The sequence below is a fragment of the Perissodus microlepis genome, chromosome 23 (genome assembly GCF_051167445.1).
Source record: "Perissodus microlepis isolate ML-2025 ecotype Zambia chromosome 23, ASM5116744v1, whole genome shotgun sequence".
Classification (NCBI taxonomy): Eukaryota; Metazoa; Chordata; class Actinopteri; order Cichliformes; family Cichlidae; genus Perissodus; species Perissodus microlepis.
In genome coordinates, this window is record NC_140482.1 from 23,679,867 (window position 1) to 23,701,363 (window position 21,497).

Here is a 21,497-nt window from a genome sequence, read left to right on the forward strand (position 1 = left end):
GGTGATTGTAATGAGTGGGCTGGTTTCACTAGAAATCTGTCATTTAACACATAGGAAGTATTGCTTAGTTTGGACTACAAAATGACGGGATATCTACAACTATATATTCTTTGAGTTGTTGAGTGGACTTCTGGGAGATGTAGGTGGTCACCAGATGAAAGGTTTGAAGGTAAATATATCTGCTGAGTTCTGCTTGATGGGGTGATCATACAAAATCTATTTTAACACCTCCACCAACACCATCGGTCCTTTTAACTGTCATATGGAACTGTTGCCCAGTTTGGACTACAAAATTATGTAAATAGGCTAGAGTAATCTTTGGGTTGTTCTGTGGAATTCTGGGAGTTGTAGGCAGTGACCAAGTGATTTGGCACAATGATAGGATTGTTCATACTTGATTCAGTATTATGCAGTTATGCCTTGGATAGTTCAAAACCTCCTTTGGCAATCTGCTGGTTTTACAAACAAATACAAATATTGTTAATTTTGGAAGGGGAGAAGAATTCATAACCAGAGCACACTATTCTTTGGGTTAATAAAGGGAATTCTGGGAGTTGTAGGCATTCACTAGGCGATGGAAAGGAATGATACACCTCATTGTTTTTCTCCTTTGTGAGGTGTCTGTTGCTGTGAATTGGCACTATATAGCTAACATTAAATTGAATTCATACATGGTTTAGGACAGATGATGAATGAACTGATTTCACACAAAATCCCATTCAAAACCTCCATTGGAAATCTGCTGTTTTAACTCACTGATACAAATACTTTTCATTTTAGCCTGTGAAATGATGTCATGGTTACACATACTATTATTTAGGTCATTCTGTGGAATTCTGGGACATGTAGGAGGTTATGGGAGGTTTGTAGATAATTGTACCTGTCAGTTTCTCCTTTGTTCATGCATGATTCAATAAGTGGGCCGATTTCAAACAAAATCCAGCTCAAAAGCCTCCATGGTCTAAGAGAAGATGCTGTAACTAGACTACAGCATTCGTTGAGCTGTTAAGTGGAATTCTGGGAGCTGTAGGAGGTCAGCTGGTGTTAACAGGCACATAAAGCGGGCACATTTTAAAGCTTTACAGCCTCGTGAAACCGTCAGTGCCTGTTTAATGAGACACATGCTGGTGCTGAGTGCTGGAGGACACTTTGACCCAGTGCAGGATAAATATTCCTACATCTTCTTTCCCACCACACGCTTTTAATCATTAACCAGCACAGAGGAGCCTGACCCAGTAAATCAGAGTGGAGCCACGGCGCCCTCTGCAGGCCACAGCATCCAATTTTCACCTTACAGCTTTGTCTTGTGGAAAAAAAAGTGTCATGCTTGACCGTGCGGTTTCACTTTAAAATCATTGATTACAGTATTGAGTAGACATTTTATGGTTTACCGCCGATATTGACAGTTTATCTGCATTTTAGTGTGAAATAGTGTAAAAAGTCCTGTAAATAGATTTAAAACATCCATATTTTCTGTCTGGGTGTAGGTTTTGGGCTGCTTCAGAATCTAAACATCCTATTTTTCATATTTGACTTATTTAGTTTCATATTTTTAATCCCTTTCAATCCAAAATCTGGTGTTATTTAAGCAAAGTCCTTATTGAATGTGATTCTTGTGGAGGTTTTTTACAGCCAGTATTTTTAATAAATTGAGTTATTGTGACTATTAATGCCCTAATCTCACTTCTTTACCTATTTCCTTATTTCGAGACTTTAAGATGTGTGGGTTTTTTTCATATTTCACAATAATTTCATCCTTCTTGTGAGAAAAAACAGCTTTAATCATATTTAAACTACAGGATACACAGTGTAGTGTTTTCACAGTGCAGCAGCGCCCCTTGCTGGTGAAAAAGCTCACGTCTTCTTCCTCTCACAGCAGATTTCAGGCTCTGTCTTCTTCTGTGGATTTCTTTGGCGTCATGGCTGTCGGCTCGTGTTTTTCTCGCCGTCACTCACAGCTTTTGTCGGCCCTGAAAGACGATAAAGAGTTTCCAAAGAGGGCACGGCTGCGTTTTTGAAGAGGAGAGCCCTTACTGAGCATGCCCGGGATTTGCTTAATTTATTTTTAAGTAAGTCACAAGAAAAGGGAAAGAAGTTAGAAAAGAAAGCTGGAGCTGGAGGCGGTCTGATGTGAGAGGTTCTCAGAGCGTCTCTGATGATGAAAAGAAGGTCTGAGAGGCCTGAAAGAGGAGCTGCACACACAGCACAGCCGAGGGCAGAGAAATATAACAACCAAGCAATGTTAGAGATAAAGTGATGAAGTTGGTTCAGTATATTTTATATAGGAATTTTTTTTGTCATACTTACAGAGTATCCTTTATCTGTGCAGATGTTCTTAAATGTTCTGATGACATTAAGGAACGTTTTCAAAAATTCCCATGCAAAAACAAGTAAAAAAAAAAGATGATGTGAACAAAATGACTTTTATTTACACAGTCCCTGTCTGTTACTTCTTGCAAAACACAAGCATGATTTTAACACAAATACACTCACTGAACGACTGAATGATGATGAAGAGTTTCCAAAAAGGACACGGCCGAATGTTAGATGAGGAGAGCTCACTGAGCACGCCCGAGAATTGCTTTCTTTTCTTTTCTTTGTTTTTCAAATAAATCACAAGAAGGGGAAAAGTTCGAAAAAGAAAAGAAAGCTAGCCATATATATGACTTATTCACACCAGCCACTTTATTAGGTACACATGCTACTACACCAAGGTGGGCCTCTTTTGCCTTTAGGCCTGCTTTAATACTTCATGGCATAGTGTCGCACAGCTGCTGCACATCCCAAAGGTGCTCTGCTGGATTGAGATTTGAATACAGACAACTAATTGTCAAGTTCAAGAAATCAGTTTGAGAGGCTTAGGTGTGCTGTCCTGCTGGAAGAAGCTATAAGCAGATGGATGCTGTGAGCATGAACGAATGGACATCGTCAGGCACAATACTCACGCAGGCTGAGGTTAAACGACGCTCAGTTGATGCTAAACCTTTCATACAGGGCACGATGGATCCATGCTTTCATGTTGAATATCGCACATCAAGACCAAGTAATGTTTGTCCACTCCAATGTTGGTGAGTCTGTGAATTGTAGCCTCAGTTTCCTTTAAAAGGAGTGGCGCACACTGTGGTCTTCTGCTGCTGTAGCTCGTCTGCTTCAAGGTTAGATGCTCTTCTGCATACAGTATTGTAACAAAGAGTTACTTGACTGTTATCTGGGATCAACGAGCCATTTTCACTCAGAGAACTGTCACAACACTGAGATGGTTGTGTGGGAAAATCCCATCAGATCAGCAATTTCAACCGTGCCACTTTCAGAGTCGCTTAAATCACCTTTCTTTATAGTTTCGATGCTCAGTTAGAACTTTAGCAGTTCGCCTTGATTGTCTACATGCTCAAATATATTGAGTTGCTGCCATGTAATTGGCTGATGGCATAATTGGATTAACGAGTTGATGGTGTAACTAAGAAACCGATCGACACGAATTTACAATTAAGTCCTGACAGTCAAACAGTTTTTGATCTTTTTTTTTCTTCTTCCTAGCTGCTGTTTCAGGTTAAATCTGATGTGTAGATGTTTGATCTTTCACATACTTTGTGCTGAAGCATCCAAATTATTTAGATTACTGAAGTGTCTGAAACTACATATATTGCCTACACCTTGAAGTCAACACCAAGCCTGTAGTGTTAAAAACTATGTGATTACAGCGCACTACTTTCTGTTCTCTTCAACACACCAATCGACCAGTTCCTGTAAAACTGATGAAACGCAGCAGGAGGAGTAGCTTTCATGAAAAATTCATGTTTACGATTAAAAAATACCACAGCGGCTCGGTCACTTAAAGGTTAAGGGAGGTTTTCAGGAGGGATCACTTCCTGAAAATGACATTTGAAACCAGGCAACAGACACAAACATTTAAATATGTAACGAGTGATTAGCTGTAATGCAAAAACTCATCCTGGTTTTTCAGCTCTGATGAACTACAAATGTTACTTCATTAAGGTACCACCTCATATTCTTTATGGGCGAACTGTAAGACCCAAAGAGCCTGAGAGCTGGGCTTAAACATCTACACAACATCTGACACACCATCATCTGTCATGCATTGTCCAGCGGCAAGACCACCAGGAATCAGCTTGTCACATGTCGTGAATGAAGTTCGGCAGAGAATCAAAGGAAGTCGAGATTTCCTCACTTCCTCTCTGTGCTTCATTCAGGGAAGTGGTGTCTGTTACCATGATAATAAACTACAATTGCCGTGACAACCGCAATGTTTCACCACAACAAGTTTCAGTGAGCGACCGCAGAGTCACGACAGTGTTTTACTGACACGCTGGCCGAGTTTATTAGAGCAGAATCTGACACAGGAGCAGAAAGTGGAGCTTTATGGACCAATAAAATGATAAAGACGTTAAAACAGCTCAGCAGCCTCTGTTTACATAAATCAACCACTTTTTGAATGGATCCTGGCAGAGTGACCTGTGCTGATAAACAGACTCTGATGAAAGATCAGTCAGCTGAAAGCTGGACAGCAGGTGGCAGCAGTGAGCTGTGGTGCGTTCGGTATGGGAGGAATGCTGGGAATTTTCTGTGTGTGTGTGTTTGGCTGGATGTGTGTGGGCACAGAGTGTGTAGATACTTTGAGTTTAACAGACACCCAGAAATCAAAGGCTCAAGTCCTCAAGTAATCTTATATTTCTGGTATTTAAAGTATTTTATAAATATGTCACTGTACTCAAAGAAAGCATGTTTTAGTTTTGCTGTACTTAACAGAGTTGGGATATTTTCCTACAGGGATACTTTAATAAAGATCTAAGGGTTATTTTGATTGGCTAATCAATTAATGTTGGGCTCTATAAACACCAACAATAATACAGCAAGACCTGATCAGATGTCTTGTTTTGTCCCAAATCCAAAATGCTTTAATTCTCAATTTCTTTTGTGTAAAACTAATAAAAATGTAAACTTTTCATATCTGAAAAGCTGTAAAGATAAAAGTTTGATGAATTGTTTTTGCTTATATTAATGTTTAATTGTGTCAGGGTTCCTGTACAAAAGACTTATGGGCAAAAGGGCATTTGTTGCTTTTAAATAAAAGGGAAGTAGGACTTTCCCTGTTACTTTGTCAGACATTGCAGTGCAAATCTGAAAATACAGTGGCCTGGATGCTTAGACCAGATGTACCAAATGTGAGTGCAGTGCTTATGAAGCATGGTAAATTTTGTACAGACAGTTTTTCAAACATTGAATGGGAATCAGTTCACTGCAGTCCTAAACAATGGTCCAGACCTCTGAAAATGTCCATGTTTGAATGCAAAGTTCCAGTGGGTTAGCCTACCCAGAACACATGCTGTCAAGGACCTGTTGGTTTTAATGTTCAGCTGGAGAAACAAACCAGTCCCTAATTAATAGTTGTCTTTGTTCAGTCGTTGCTTTTCTGAGCAGAATTTTGTGAAATTTGGTGGAAAGGTGGAGGAAGATCCCATTAAAGAGATTCGATTCTTTAAATTTGCAACATAGTTCACTGGCTTTTGTAAATTATCCCTGTGTACTTATTAGTATTTCATGTGTATGTATTTTTGTAACTCTTTCCACACAAGAGTAAAAAATATTAACTGTGAAGAGCCCTGTGTGTATTTGATGTCTGCAGGGAAACTATCTGACTGTCTAATTATGTAAAAATGTTGTCACCAGGCAGAAATGTTGCTCTAAAAGTTGCTGAATTAATCAACTGTTCTGCTGCTGCTGTTAATCTGACTGGATCACAGTTTTCTGATGCACGGTGCTCTGTGATTGGTGGGAACCAATTAGCTGCCTGTGATCCCTGTCACTAACACACACACACACACACACACACACACACACACACACACACACACACGGGACTATTCACAGGCTCTGAATAATTAATGGATCCCCCTCTCTACTTTCTAATGATGCCTCTAGGGCATTTATTACATATGTATGTGCATGTGTGCATGTTATGTATGTGCCTCATGATGCACAGCACACACTCACACGCACACACTTCCTGTGTGACATTTTCTCAGAGAATCGCGAGCACGTCTCCAGAGTCTCTGCTGAATTTCTGCAGCACACACTCGCAGCGTGATGAAGAAATGATCTCTTCTCTTATGTAACTTATCAGATCAATCAGGAGTTAAATGTCGTTAAGTGTTTGAAAGGGGCAACAATCAACAGAAGCAACTTTTTCACCGTTTAAATAGTTCAGCTTTCTAATTGTAGCGTTACTTTCAGTCTCAAAACCTTTAACTTACATTTCAAATATCGGACTTCCCACTTTCAATTTTTCCTTTTTTAACATTTCAACATTTTCAAGTCAAAATATTTAAACCTTTACCTCGTGAAAAGTGAGGGCATTTCTTTTATGATATTTAAGCCTTTTCCCCCAAAATAATTATATTTTTCTGTCTGAAATGTTTTGATGTTCATGTAAATATGTCATCATTGATAAAAAGAAAACACTTTTGATGGATCGGACATGGATTTCTGCAGGCTCTTAACTCAAACCAGTTCTTCATTCCCATCCCAAACCTCAACATAAAGAAAGAAATCACCAAATCTTTTTCTTTGGGAACTTTTTCACATTTTAACTTAAAAAAAGAATATCAAAATAATTGCAAGATTGTCAATTAGCAGGACTGAGCATTTCATGTAGAGACATCTGGTGATATTTTATTATATTTTATTGGTTTTTGTATTCATTTGTCATTCATGTCTTTAATCTAAGAAAATGATTCAGAGGACATCACTTTGGTTCTTTTTTGTCATTTTGAGTTATTGTTGTGGATCAACGGATCATCAATAAATAGTGGTTACAGCTTTTCTTAATAGCTCAAGATATTTTCCACTTCTTATGCCAGTTTCCACCTGCTCCTCTTCTCTTTATCTGGGATTAGTGCTGTTATCACTTCACCCCCAGCTGCCCCCTTCTCCTCCTCCTCCTCACCCCCTTTCCTGGTCTGCCTCCTCCTCCTCCTCCTACTCTTTGCTTCCTGGCCATGAACCAATCACCGGCCTCATTGTAATGCAGCATAACTTCAGCCCAGTGTCTGGTCGAGCAGCTATTGTAACCAGATTAAAACACATTATGTGCAGTAGCTTGTGTGCACTCAAACCTCTCGTGGGATTATTGGACATCAGCTGTTTGCAGCCCCCGATCACTCCCTCACACTTACACACACTTGAAGGTGTGTGTTTCAGTTGTGATTTTTAGTTGTTTTCAGATATTCATGAATTCATAATCAGCTGGGCTCCATCTGTGCTGCAGCAGCATCCCGTTTCGCTGCCAGTTTTATGCTGTTTATTGTTTTGTTTTTCCTTAAACATCTGCTGGTCATATCGGATGCATTTTTCTCATTGTTTTCCGTCTCTTTAATGTTCATTTTGCTCTTTTGTTTATAAGAAGTTGGAAAATCCCTCAAAAACAAACCATAATTAAGCCAGTTTTTCTTCTTTTTTTAAATTGTGAGTTATTTTTTAAGCTTTAAAATACTATTAAACCAAAGTATTGGTCTGTCGTTATTCTATAGCCTCTTGTCAAAACAAAAAAAGGCTATATTTTAACTTAAAAGTGATTAAGTAGTCAATTTCACCCCATTTTGTAAATTCAGATTAATTAATTTTACAGCACTACTTTCTGTTATTATAATGTTCCTTATTGTCGTCTTTGTATCCCACCAAAGTCGGAGCTTAACATGGACTTCACCAAACATATTGTTAAGTCCAGTTTTGAACCTTCTGTAGCTTTATAGCCACCACCATTTTTCCTTTGTGGAGCCACAAGTGATCATATATGTGTAGGACTGAATTGTCACGTAACTTAAACTAGCCTATTTAGGATGCTGCATCCGGAGCACAGACTTATTGGACTGTCTGTTAGTATAATTAACCGCACAATAAGCCAAATTACTTGTCAGACAACTGGATTCAAAAGTGCTCCAGAAAGGACAGACCAAACATGCACTTTGACGTTACACTGATGACATAATTCAGCTTATTACCAAATCCCACAAATCGGTTCAAACGTGGTCCAGGTCTATTTCTGTAAGTCAAGGAGGCCACGCCCCTAATAATAGAAACTGTTAACCTTAATACAGTTATAAAAACCTTCACTCACTATATAGTTGTTATGAAGAGGAAAATTTGAAAGTTTGTTGGACATTTTAATTTCTGCGGGGACACACTCACCATTGGAGCCGGCCTCTAGTGGACATTAGAGGAACTGTAGTTTTTGTCTTTTTAATGAGAAAGCGTTTATGAGTAAAAGCACAGGGATAAAGAATGCTCGTGTATATGATTTGACGTCAAAGACCACCATAGCTTTTTAATGGTTTGAGGTTGGTAACCACATGATCCTCATGTCTCTTGGAGAGAAGCTGCCCTATGTGTCTGCACATGCTCAGTGAGCAAACACACACACACACACTTCAGGTGCCAAGCCAGCCGTGCATCGCCCGGCCCCCTCCCATCCCCTCTCATTGCCCCTCCATTTGCATCTCCATGGCAACAGACTGGGCGTCTGGAGCGTGGGGTGGGGCAGGTTTCCCTTCCCTCTCCTTATCTCCACATTCACTCATCTCCATTTTTGATTTGCATAAATCTGTTCAAGGTCACCTGTGCGATGGGAGTCTATGTGTGTTTGGTTTCCTAATGATGTGGGAACCAAAGAAAGGAAATCCCCACACATCATTAAAGCCGAGAGGGCAGGGTCTACACACGAGTGCCTGATAATGTCATACATCATATTTAAAAGCATTTAGTGTTCAGAATCATTTTGTTTCAGAGTCAAAACTGTTTCCTGTCAGCTGGGGACGCCCCCGTTTCTTTGTAGTGAGGTTGTATCAGAATCTGAGCCACTGTCTGTGTGTTATGTGCAGTAGGTGGCACTAGAGTAAGCCTCCAAGGAGCACTGGTCTGGCATCAATAAAAAAAATCAATATGGCTTAAGTGGATGTTCTGTTTTGATCATTTTCACCAATTTCTTTGCTCTTTCTGACAAGAAAGTGAAGCCGCTCCTCTCCACCAGACTCCATTCACAAAAACAGGAATTTTACCTCACAACAGAATTTGTTTGCCTATTTTTGCCTTGATTGTTTAGTTGGTTAAATTGTATGAACTTGGGGTTATAAGGAGTTAGTTTAGATCTGAATAAATGGGTCAAAAACAAAAATCACACAGCAGCTCCTGTTTTCTGTGAGGAAAAAATCAGTTTTTGTGAATGAAGTCTGGTAGGTATGAATAGCGTAATTTTTTTTTTTTTTAATTCTCGTTGTGTGTTATTTGTGTGAACTTGTGTATGTACCTCCACAGTTGTTCTTATTATTCAAACCTATTGTTATTATTAACATTCAAACTTAATGAAAGAAAACTGAAATCTGCAACACAACACGCTGACCTGATTTATTTCTCCAGATGTCTCCACATGTGCAAAACTTCATTGTAATTTGTCTGACTAATGCAGTTTATCCCTGTTTGCAGAAGCATGTTGTGACTGTTTCTCTTCTCTTCTCTCTCCTCATGTCCTCCTGATGTTGGCTCACCTGTCCACCTCCTCCAATCACAGGTAAGAGAAGTAACACTGCGTTTAGTTGTTGGTCGCCTCTGTAGCCTAAAACAGGACAATGTCTCCTTTATTTGCTGTTTGACCTTTGACCTCTGTGCTGTTGAGTCATTAGATTTTAGCTGTTGAAGCTGAGTTGGCTTCTTTAAGTGAAGCATGTTTATGAGTGTGCAGATGTGCAGCACCTCCTTTTCCTCCTCCTTCCTCCTACCAGAGGGGGACACTCCCTGCCTGCTCCCCCCTTTCTCTCCCTCCTCCTCCGCCCCCCTCTGCTAACTGACCCATTTTCCCCCGTCTCCAGGGGTTGAGGGAGAACGTGAGGCAGTAGGTGGAAGGGAGGGTGTTGTACCTCCCACTGCTCCCTAAGTCTTTGATGCAGAAGAAAAACCCTGAACTCCTGCAGGATGAGGAAGATGAGCGTGTGTGTGTGTGTATGTGTGTCATGTTTGATTAGAGTGCTCCCCGCTGGGTGTTTGCTAAACATGATTGTCACAGGAGCTCGTCTTTAACCTGTTGTCAGGAAGTGTAAAACGTATGTTCTTTTACTGGCTTTTTCACACAAATACAAATACACCATCATTGCAGACCTGATTGTTTACGTTAAAGGTATAGTCAAATATATTTTAAGGTTATTTAACAGGAAGAAAAAAGGATACTGTACTCATAAATGTACTGTACTGTACTCAGTGGTAACAACAGCAGCCTTACTGACAGAAAAGTTCAGGATGTCCTCACTAACGTGACTAATGGTGATTTGACTAATGGCTGTCATTAGTCAGATGATCTTCTCTGACTAATTGACCTGCGTCAGACTAAAAAGTTGTACTCCCTCTTTCAGACTAAATACAGGTGGAGGCTCTTCACCCAGTATTGACAGCTGAGGTAAACAGCAGGCTTACAGTCTTCTACTGAGAGGGGAAAAGTTATGGTGTACAGTCTAAATTTAATGTTTTTGGGTGATGTTTTGTCTCACAGCAACAGGAAGAGTAAGAAAACAGAACTGAAAGCGATCGTCTACAGACTGTAACTTTAACAGGTTTCTATCCGACTGGAACATATGTGTACCTACAAACTCCTAGTTATTATTATTATTATTGTTATAAAGAATACTCAAGAGTTATTGTTGAAAACTTTTGACACTGTGCCCATTTTTGTTTACATTTTCACTCTGTAGGTTTTGGGGGGCTGAAGGCACCCCGGTGTAAATTAAATTCTACGTACAGGAACTTTGGGGGCGGGCCGAGCAGCTCTGAATATTAGTTGTGAGTGTTCAAAGATGTTCATCAGCCTTTTATGAATGCGAGATGTTTCCTTGGAGACAAAAATAGAATGATGGAAATATTAAAACTGATTGAATGCAGGTTTAATTTAAACAGCTATGTTATTGATTTTTATTCATGGTAAACAGTTTTTATACACCGCCTCTGCTTCATCAGCTCTTCTCTGACAGTTTAAAATGATTCGTCAAGCTGAAATCCTCCACCACAGTTCAACATATATTTGCAGTTTGATGAGATCTGTCTAGCGTTGCGTATCGAGTAAACGTCTCCGGCTGTTTCGGTCATTTTAACACGTTTTAAGGGCCGAGCAGTTAATCCCAGAAACGGCAGACTCGACTTCAGATACAGAGGTGTGTGTTTCTCCCTCGTGGTGGTGCGGCGTGTCAGACACGCTTTGGCAGTGTCTGCAGAGCTGCATACATATTTCATGTGATGCAGCCAGAGCGTGCCGACACAGCAGATGGATGCTGGGATGGTCAGCCAGCAGATACACACCACCTCTCTCTCTCTTAGTTTACCTCTGAGCTCGCCTGTTCCTGATGTATTGATCAGTATCAGTGCTTTAAAATGAGCCTTGTTTTATAACTTTATGATTTATGCGTCTGTACTCATGTAACGCTCTCTGAGACCCAAAGTGACTGAAGTGACTGGCCTGTAAACAGATCAGAGTCTATTCATAGTACATTCAAATGACTGCTATTAGTTATAAAGTATATTATTAAGACTTCTTCACACTAGACTCTAGTGTGTTTATGTAAAACCCATAAAATAAATGGCCTGATTTTGCATCTGTGGGTATTTATGTCATTTCAGGATCAAGAGCTGGAAATATGATCCACAGAAAGATTAATTCAAACCTTTTCAGTGTTGCTTAATCATCTCTATTAAAGGGCGTCTGCATGCATTTAGAATTGAAACATCTAAATGTAAGTAAATCTAAAACTAATATATCTTGAAAGGACACCGGCAGGGTTTAGCTTTGGCCTTTATTAAACTGTAAATAGTTGCAGGATATCAGTGAGGAGTATTTTCCCAATAATCCCAATAATCATGAGGGCAGTTGCTCAAAATCCCTTTTTAGAGAGCGAGGTTGGACGGATTACATCGGCACTCACTGTATCTCCAAAGGCCTCAGAGAAAACTAAATATGTGTTGAGTCTATATTAAAGATAACCTATAGCTGTCATCCTGTTTCTAAGCCACTAAAATAAAGAAGATAAAGTGAAATTTGCCTTGAAGAAAGAGGCTTGTTTCCCCAATGTTGCTCCCAAACCATAAGGAAGATGTGAATTCAAGATCTGTTGAAAACCCAGGAAAAAGACGTGTGTATAGTGTCTTAGGAGCAGTAAAGTGTTTCTGAAGAGGTGATTTCTATTCATTCAAGGCTTCAAATGTTATTTTAAGGCTTTTCCTTTGCCTTAAATGCAGCAGCAGAGCTGTTTCCAGACACTTCTTGGTAATCCCATTTAACAGCCATTTCTCCATCTTTTCCTCCATCGGTTTTCAGTCTCCACCTGCCGGCTGCAGTTGACCCCCAGTTAATCCCGCTGTGCTCGCAGATCACCATTTCAAATATCCAGCTGCTTTGTGTCTCCTTCTATAAACCTCGCCGCAGTGACCCTCTCTGATGTGGCGGTGTTTGTCCACGCTCTTGCCGGGGTTGGGTGCTGCAGGGCCCGATAAGGGCAGTGGCGGCAGCGGGGTCCCCAGAGAGCCAAGGACAGATTAAAGCTCTGCAGACCTCTGCGGACACTTAGATTCCAACTTTACTGCAAACAGCCTGCACCAGGAAGCTTAAACTCACAGGAAAATGAGAAATAACCTTCCTCAAAGTGCGCCGGCTATAAATCCCTCTCACTGGTATCTGTCAGAGGTCAGGACCCCACACGGGGTCACCAGATAAATCTGGGAGGTCACGAGATGATTAACGAGAGGAAAGAGAAAACAAATCCTCACACACACACAAAAAACTAACAGTTCATTTTGGAGGACGTCGAGATAAAGCAGCCTCTTACCGCAGACAGCTCTGATCTGTTTCTGATCGAGCTGATCGATTGGAATTAACACAGCGCTGACTTTGACGAGACCTTGTCATTTTCCTGACCAAAAGCACCCACCATCTAAGTGCCCTTGAGCACTCTTTTACCTGCAGAGGGTAGAAAAAGACAGTCCCCCCCCCATAATTTCAGTCTTTGTTTGCTTTCTGCTGCAGATTTTACCTTTTAAGAGGGAGGGCGCCCTCACAGGGAGAGCGCCTCACTGTGTTTGTACCAGTTATTGAGCCAGCAACCTAAAGCCTTTAAAACCTATTAATTTGAAAGCTGCATTAGTTTCTGGACTTGATTTTCTTCCTCATTAAAGTCTTAGAAACTCACGTTAGTGTTCTAGGGTTAGAAAATTATATATTATGGAAGAAAAACTGGTGAGTTAGGTTTGGGTTAAAATGCATCGGTTGCCATGTCTTTTAAAGATTGGTTGCCATGAAGACCCCTCCAAATACGTTCTATTCTGCGCACAAAATATCTGAATATGTGGATTAAGGTTGTGAAGCATCAGTCTAAATGGAGAAGCTCAATTCTCCTGCTTGTATCCACGACCTGATGGGCGAGGGAAGGACTGTAGATCGACCAATAAGTCGACAGATTCAGCTCCATCTTCACCACAACAGATTACTACACTAATATACTTACTGTTGAAATACACTACTTACACATTTGTGCTCATGGACCCAAAAAACGTGACTTTTTGTGTCCATGAACTGAAGCTCTCATGTCCAGACCAAGGTCTGACCTCATGGTTGCCCGATTGGACGAATAAATTGATTGCAGGTGTTGAGCTGAGCTGTACACAGACTCCAGGACACAGACTGTCCCTCAGGACAAGTCGCTGTTTTTTTTCCGGTTTGAGAACCAAACCTTCAGAAACACGAGGACTCGCTGACAAACATGCAGAAGACGGTTTTCATGTCTCCACCTGCCGTGACAGACTCCCCCGCCGGAGTCAGGAGCTGCATTGGTGGCTGTGACATCACTCGAGTTATCTCACGTCTGAGTCCGAGGCTGCTGCGGGATGAAAGGCTGCGAGGTGTGTTTGATGTCACGGAGGTGCAGCGTGCGTTGGCGTGTAATTTGCCATCTTGGCGTGGAGTTTGCTTCCACCTTCCCCCTCCTCACCTTGATGCACGATGTTTCCAGCTTCGTGTGACAATGGCAGCCTTTACCCATCTCTGTCCAGCTGTTTCCACCTGTGCTTGAGCGGCGGCGACCCTCTCCGTCCGTCTGTCGTCAGGTGGAGGTGCGTTTGATGTTCGGTGTCTCGTTAGGGGGGGGGGGGGAGCACATTAACCACCTTTATGTGCTTCCCAACCGAAAAGTGGAAGTAGAAAGTTGCCCTCAGCTGCTCGTCTAATCTCGATTAATCCCACTAATCATCCACCCGGCGTCAGAGGCCGAGGCCTGACGGTGAGGAAGAGGAGGGTGAGTTAATCCTCCCCCGCACTCCTCCTCCTCGGAGATGAAGGGAGGCACTTCAGAGATGAGAAGTCGTGATGAAAGAAAGCGCTGAGAGAACAAGTTTCCACTCAGGATTTCGCTTTAATTTAGAAACTGATCAAAGAGGCGCAGGTCACGTGACAAACAGCAACCGCAGACCCACTTCTCACTTCCACCTTAAATATTTCAAAGTTGGAGCGGTGATGAAGCTGCACATGCTCATAGTGACACTGGGTCTAAACACAAGAGGACCCCCCTAAACACAGCATATGTGTAATCTTTGCTGTGGGGTACCTGAAGGTAAACAAAGTTTTTACGGTGGATTTATTCTTTCAATCTGCTCTTTAACAGCCCAGAAGCCCGCAGCGTCATATTGTTCCAGTGTGCAGATCTAAGGAAGCCACTTTTCCATCTTTTTCGTTTCCTCATAACTTTATAGGTTGGGAGATATCCAGCCTAAAGGCAGAATCACTTCCTCAACTTCACTAAGGCTGAACTCCTTAGTGTGTTATTACTGCGATCATCAACATGAGCCCGGTGTTTCAGGGACTGTAAAACAGGAGGGAGAAACTCAGATCTATGTTGGAATTTAGTGGTTCCTCTGGAGATGGAGACCTCTTTCAGACTTTTCAGTTTCTGCGTCTTTATTTTTATGTTTCTTGCTTACTGTTTGGGATTAAATCAGTGCACACTCAGGTTCAGTTAAACATCACTTAAATGTTTGTGTGTATTCCACCGTCAGAAGCTCCTCAGCTCCTCTTTTTGCTGCTTCTTCCACCTCAAATTTGATTTTGTGCCCCTCTGGGTGTAGCTTTTGCCTCCATGGCTGCCCGGGAGGCTTCAAAGAGCTTGACAGACAGAGAGGAGAAAGAGGAGGCTCCACCCCTGCTTTAGAGGAGGTGGTGCAGACGGTAAAACCAGAGCTGGAGTTTGCTCTCGCGTGACCTCGCTACTGCCCAGCTGACTTACATGTAGATCAGAGCAGGAAGTAAAGCCACAGCTTAGGGTCATCAGGTCCTCAGCATTTATTTTAGGAAAGTTTCCAGCCTGCTGAAGGGAGAAACCTCCTCCAGAATATAAAATCCATGCTTCAGTATCCAAAGTTGGAAGACTGAAACTGCCAGAAAAGGGGAAAAAAAATATCAAAATAATAATAAATAATAATATTGCTTAATAAAAATAGATAATTAAAAAACAAAATAATTGCAAGTATATATATTATATATGTATATGTATGTATGTATGTATGTATATATATATTATATATGTGTATGTATGTATGTATGTATATATATATATATATATATATATATATATATATATGTGTGTATATATATATATATATATATATATATGTGTGTATATATATATATATGTGTGTATATATATATATATATATATGTGTGTATATATATATATATATATATATATATATATATATATATATATATATATATATATATATATATATATATATATATATATATATATACGTGTATATATATATATATATATATATATATATATATATATGTGTGTATATATATATGTGTGCGTATTCTAATTCATTATTCATTGTTGCAAAAAGGGGGCTGTACTTCAAAAGGTTATGTAAATAAAAGAAAAAAGGGAAGAAAATCCAAATTTAAACAGGAAGGTAAATAAATGCAAGTATTATTTAAAATGAAACACATACAGGAGCAAACCAAATCGGAAGCATTCATTTATGTGAAATTTGATAAATTAATTAATAGCCATGAATGTTTTTTAATTTTTTGTTGTTGCATTTATATTTGTTATTTATATATTCATTAACACATTTATTTTTTATTTTAGTACTTTTGGTCCTCCATAAGAAAATCTTAATGCCATCCTGTTTGTTTTTCATATTGCAGGACAAAAGAATTGTATTACAAAAATAGAGATAAACAAGCTTCAATGGACAAACCAATAAAATAAACACATAAGTAAAATAGTGAATAAGTGAATTAACGCCTAAAATGTCAATTAGTATATTTTTTATGAATAAGCTGTTGCATATATATATTTTATTACTTCATTCTTTCTTTCTAATTTGGGATTTTCAGTCCTCCTTAAATGTGTTTGAATGAGTGAATAAATAAACTGTTTGCACTTAGTTTTTCTTTAAATTGGAATTTAATTTAATTCAATTTTTTTTGGTTTGTTTTTATTTTGGCAGCTTCAGGCCTCCATATATTTTAGCCATAGCGAGGAGAAAATTGTCCTTCTCTGTGTTGGTGCCGCTAACAGAGCCTCTAAAATAGCCCAGGCTCTGCTGTAAGAGTAAATAATAAACACGTGGTTTAACACTCCGGCTCCTGTGAGGTCTCCGCACCGTGTTTCCCCATCATCCTTTGCTGCTGCCGCTGGCCGGTGTTGAGTGCGTGTCTGTGTGTGTGGAGCGGAGATCGCTCAGAGTGCAGCGGAGGACGGTGCGGTGGCTGTCCAGTCCGGTGTTTACTGTCAGCGGGTTAAAGTGTGAGCGGAGGTCCGGGTCCGGATCTTCAGCTGGAAATTCAGCGGCATTTGGAGCACAAGTGAAGCGGGTTTGAGGAGCGAGAGGCCCGGCTGGCTGCTGCGCGGCGCTGCGGGGGATGTGCGCACACAATGGGAGACGGTCCGGGACTCGAACAGCGTCTCCCCGCCCGGTTTGGTTTGTAAAGACACCGGAGCTGGAGCCGGGACTCAGCGCGGAGTGAGGACCTCCTCTGACCGGGCAGGACGCCTAAGACACCGGGAGGAGCTCAGCTGTGAGCCCCGTGGGAGCCGCGGAGGACGCGCCTGTGTGTCGTGAATCCCGCTGGGATGAACCCCGAGTGTCTCCTGCGTTCCAAACCGCTGTTTACACATCTGGATGAAGAGGAAAGCCTGGGTTTGGAGCTGGTTTATGGAGTTAATGCATGTTAGTTTACTGGATTTACCTGCAGACCCATCAGCAGCCTGCAGAGGTTAGTGCTCAGAGGATTAAAACTAAAGGAGCAGTTCACAGTTTCTCTTTGAATCCGAATATTTTAAAGTAAAGGAGCAGTTCACAGTTTCTCACATGAGCTTTGAAGGAGGCGATGTACCTGCTGGACAGTAGCAGCTCTGAGAGGATGGAGAGAGGAGCTCCTCAGAGAAAGACTGTGTACCGGATCTCCCTCACGCTGGTGAAGAGGGAGAGCTTAGAAGATGAGGGCTCGGTGCCCCGGCGGGCAGAGAACCCAAAAGTGGGCACCTTCAGGTGTGAGGGGTCGGCAGAGGTGCAGCGGGGAGGTCTGCTGGAGCAGCTGAAGGAGGTGGAGGACGAGTCGGAGGAGTTCTCTTCTTCCCACGGCTACATGCGGAACTTTAGGACGTTCAGCACGGGCCAGCTGGAGCTCGGCAGGCTGAAGATCTGCAGGAAGCAGCTGCTGCAGCGGGGCGCCAAGGCCACCAGTCCGCTGGCGGAGCCCGGGCTGGAGGACGGTGGCGAGCGGGAGGTGGAGGAAGCACCACAGGCGCTGGTGGAGAACGGTGGTGTTGGCGAGAAGAAGAAGAAGCTCCTGAAGGCGAAGAGCGTGGAGGAGCAGAGCTCGGAGCCCGTGAGCGCCGTCGGGAAGCTGACCCATTCTAAAAGTAACGGGGCGGCGTCCACAGAAGGCCCCCCGGAGACTCCACCTCCTCTGAAGCGCCCACCCGGTCTGCTGCGCCGCAGCTTCAGCTTCAGGCACTGGAGCGGTGGTGAGCTGCTGCGCCTGCGGGCGCTCTCCAAAGACAAACACCACAGCAGCTCCGGCTGCATCGGCCAGGACGCTGCAAAGGATGCCGAGCCGGCTGCGCCGCTCCCCACAGCCCGCCTCCTTGACCCCACCAGAGAGAAGAGCAGGACACTGGAGGTCGGCGCCGTCCTCAACAAGATGGACTCCATGTCCGAGCTGAGCCGCTGGGAGAGGGCGCAAGGCAACAAGAACCGCACACTGGACAACAGCGACCTGCTGCGGCTGGCGGAAGAAAAGGACGCTGCCGGGGCAGGAGGTGGAGGCTTCCTGCTGCGGGGAGGTGGGGGACGCTCCAGCGAGCGGCGCCTAGTTCGCTTCTTCAGCGGGATCTTCTCCAGGAGGGACGGTGCTTCCACATCCACGCCGGTGGGGAGCCCTAGCACCAACAGGTCGCTGCGCCGCAGCCGGAGGACGGCGCTGTCGCAGTCCAGCACGGAGAGCATGAACGGAGGCAGCGCTGACGGTAAACACGTGACCACAAGGGTTTGAGTGTGTGGATGTTTGAGTGTGAAGTGTGTGTTTGTTTTAAACAGCAGGATGGTGTTTGGTTGAGACTCTGCTGCTGTTTGTCTTTCATTACTCGGAGCTCAGCAAATTCAACACGAGGCAGAGCGCCATCACCTCCATCCAAAGGATGGTGAGACAGAAGCCAATGAAGGGTTAAAAATGTCAGACAGGAAGTAGGAACAGGGAGCAGTTTGACTTTTATCTGCAGCATCCTCTTTCCATGGAGAGGGGACGAGTGGAAAACATGACAGATGAGAGGAAGTGCATTAGTTGTTGTTCTCACAGATGGATGTTTTCTCCATCAGCCTCTGTCCTCTGCAGAGGAACCTTAAAGGCTCCATAAATGAGTCCGTGCAGGACCACAAAGACTAAACACAGAAACAAACACATAAAGCAGAAATCATTTGTAGCTGTCTTGGCTGATGCAAGGTTTGTTTAGAGGCTTTTATTCTGAAGGAGCTCTGTTTTGTCCTGTTCTTAGGGTCTCTGTGACCTTTCCACAGGCGTTGGGTTCTGCAGGTTTCTCAGAGGTGGACTAACAGGTTTAGAGTCTGATCACACAGAGGAGGTGGGGATGGGTGGATGGTTGTGGTGGTGCAGGGCATGGCTTCACATGTTTGAGATTCCTGAGGCGTTAACCCCCCCAACCCAGCGAGCTGCCAGATGACGGCGTCTGGCAGGTAAGCTGTTGTTTCTGCAGACGACCTGTTTGTCCTGAGAGAAGTCCTGAAACTAGGGGCTGAAGTGTGGCTGTTCACACCTTCAGCAGTGTGGGAAAACCTTTCAAATTAAAATAACTAAAGGCAGCAGAACAATTAAATGCTGCTTTTCTCATTGTTCCCTCACATTTTGCAGATTAATCAAGAAAATATCTGTCAGCCCGATTTCTTACTTTGTTACTTTTTCTCTTTCATGTTCACACTGACCAAGAAAACCTCAGCAGGGAGGCCTTTATTTTGAAGTTCAACGTTCAACTTCTGTTTCTTTTGGTTTTTGAATGACTTGATTCTCTCTTCTGGCAGCGTGTTCAAAGGTTTACGCCTCCGCAAGACGAAGACAAGCCAGGCTTTTAACTCCTAGTTTGAAGGCACAAAGCATCGCGTTTAAAATGCTGCGGCGCATTTTAACAACGGCTCCTCACCGCAGAGCGCACACACTCTTACGGCTTGTGTTTAACATGCTGCACGCGGCTTTCAGGCCAGCGTTCTGTCAGTTTTGAAGTTTAAAAAAAAGGGCTCAGTGTTCCTATCAGAAACACTGGCGCGCTCTGGTGCTCATATTGGTTGTTTAGCATGCCGTGCTACACAGTAATATCAACAATTTAATTTTATTTATATAGCACCAAATCACAACAACAGTTGCCTCAAGGCGCTTTATATTGTAGGTGAAGACCATTCAATAATAACGGAGAAAACTCCAACAATCATATAACCACTTGTGAGTAAGTGCTTTGGCAACTGTAGGAAGGAAAAAACTCCCTTTTAACAGGAAGAAACCTCCAGCAGACGCAGCCTCAGGGAGTGGCTGGATGATGATGATACTAATAATAATAACCAGGAACGGCGCATTTAAAGAAAATAATCTGTGTTGTTTAATTTGGCTAGACTCTTAGGTCTAAATGAGCTTCTAGCATCAACATACATGCTTCTCGTTGGGTGTTTGGCTTCATTAGCTCCACATTAATCATAATAACCAGAAATGCTGTAAATGATTTAGAAAATGTTGTTGGGCTCTGCGCTCTTTTAGTCCATGTTTTGGTCTGTTTGAGGTATGAAATGTGGTGTAATGTTGACTTCACAAGCTCATGTTACCTTTTTTTAAGATTCCATGTTATCCGTAGTAATAATTTTAATAAGAATAATAACTGTAATTAGTGTTTAATAGTTAGGAAATAATGTGTTTGGATGCTGTGAGCGACAGCTTCCTCGTCTTGCTCTGACGTGCCACTCTAATCTCTGTCGCTCAGTTTTTCTTGTCATTTGACTCAACACCTGTATGCGCTTACCTCATCCTGCTGCTGCGTCCTGATTGGGTGATTTCAGAGCACCTACTCATCAGTCTACAGAGGGGAACTTTTTTTTTTTTTTTTTCTGTCCGAGGCGAGGGATTGTTGTCTGATAAAGACGGCCCCTGACCTCGCTGTCTTAATGGACTCGACTGGTGTGTGTGTCTGTTGGGAGTAAATGTAGGGGAATGTGTGTGTGCGTGCGTGCGTGTGTGTGTGTGTGTTTGACCTACATCCGCAACCATGCAGAAGTAATATGGGCTGTAAAAATGCACACACACAGTCTTGGATGCCAATTACTGCGTCTACGTTTGCATCAATTTATCTGCTTTTTCTCAAAGACTCTTCTTCTCTTTCTTTATCTTCCCAACACACACACACACACACACACACACACACACACACACGGCTGCACACATACAGACACACTCGTGATTCTTCAGCAACTGAAGCTCCTCCAGATGAGTCGAGCTGTTTCTCAGTTATAGCTTTGATCCTCCTCTCTGCTTTGCCTCCATACATAAACCTCACACACACACACACACACACACACACACACACACACACACACACACACACACACTACAATGGGTATAATAGGGAGAAAATCCTATTAGAGGAAATGCTGCAGCAGGGAGCAGAGATGGAGGGATGATGGAGAGATGACTCTTCTCCTTCCTTACTTCCATCTCCTCATTTCTCCTTTTATTTTTATTTTTTTCCTTGCTCGTCTCCTTCTCTTTATTTGACATCATTTTCTGTTTCCTTCCTTAAAGTGTCACCTGTCCGCTATCCTAACTTTGCCTCGTTTGTTCTTCATTTCTTCTCTTTCTGTAACTCGACTTCTTCTCCTTTCCTACTTTTCCTTGCCTCGTT

General features: G+C 42.4%; 1 protein-coding gene across 6 annotated transcripts in view; it reads left to right on the forward strand.

The window, feature by feature from the left end:
- agap1 (ArfGAP with GTPase domain, ankyrin repeat and PH domain 1) overlaps positions 1-21,497 on the forward strand; it is a 178,730-nt gene that overhangs the window by 31,607 nt on the left and 125,626 nt on the right. For 2 of the 6 annotated variants that reach the window (XM_084920937.1, XM_084920939.1), the window contains exon 1: positions 16,448-18,572. The exons of 2 other annotated variants lie outside the window; for them this stretch is intronic. In XM_084920937.1, the coding sequence (XP_084777063.1) occupies positions 17,432-18,572 (1,141 nt within the window). In that variant the 5' untranslated portion in view covers positions 16,448-17,431. Of the gene's footprint in view, positions 1-16,445; positions 18,573-21,497 lie in introns of those variants that run through there. 2 more of the 6 variants (XM_084920942.1, XM_084920938.1) reach the window with 2 other exon arrangements.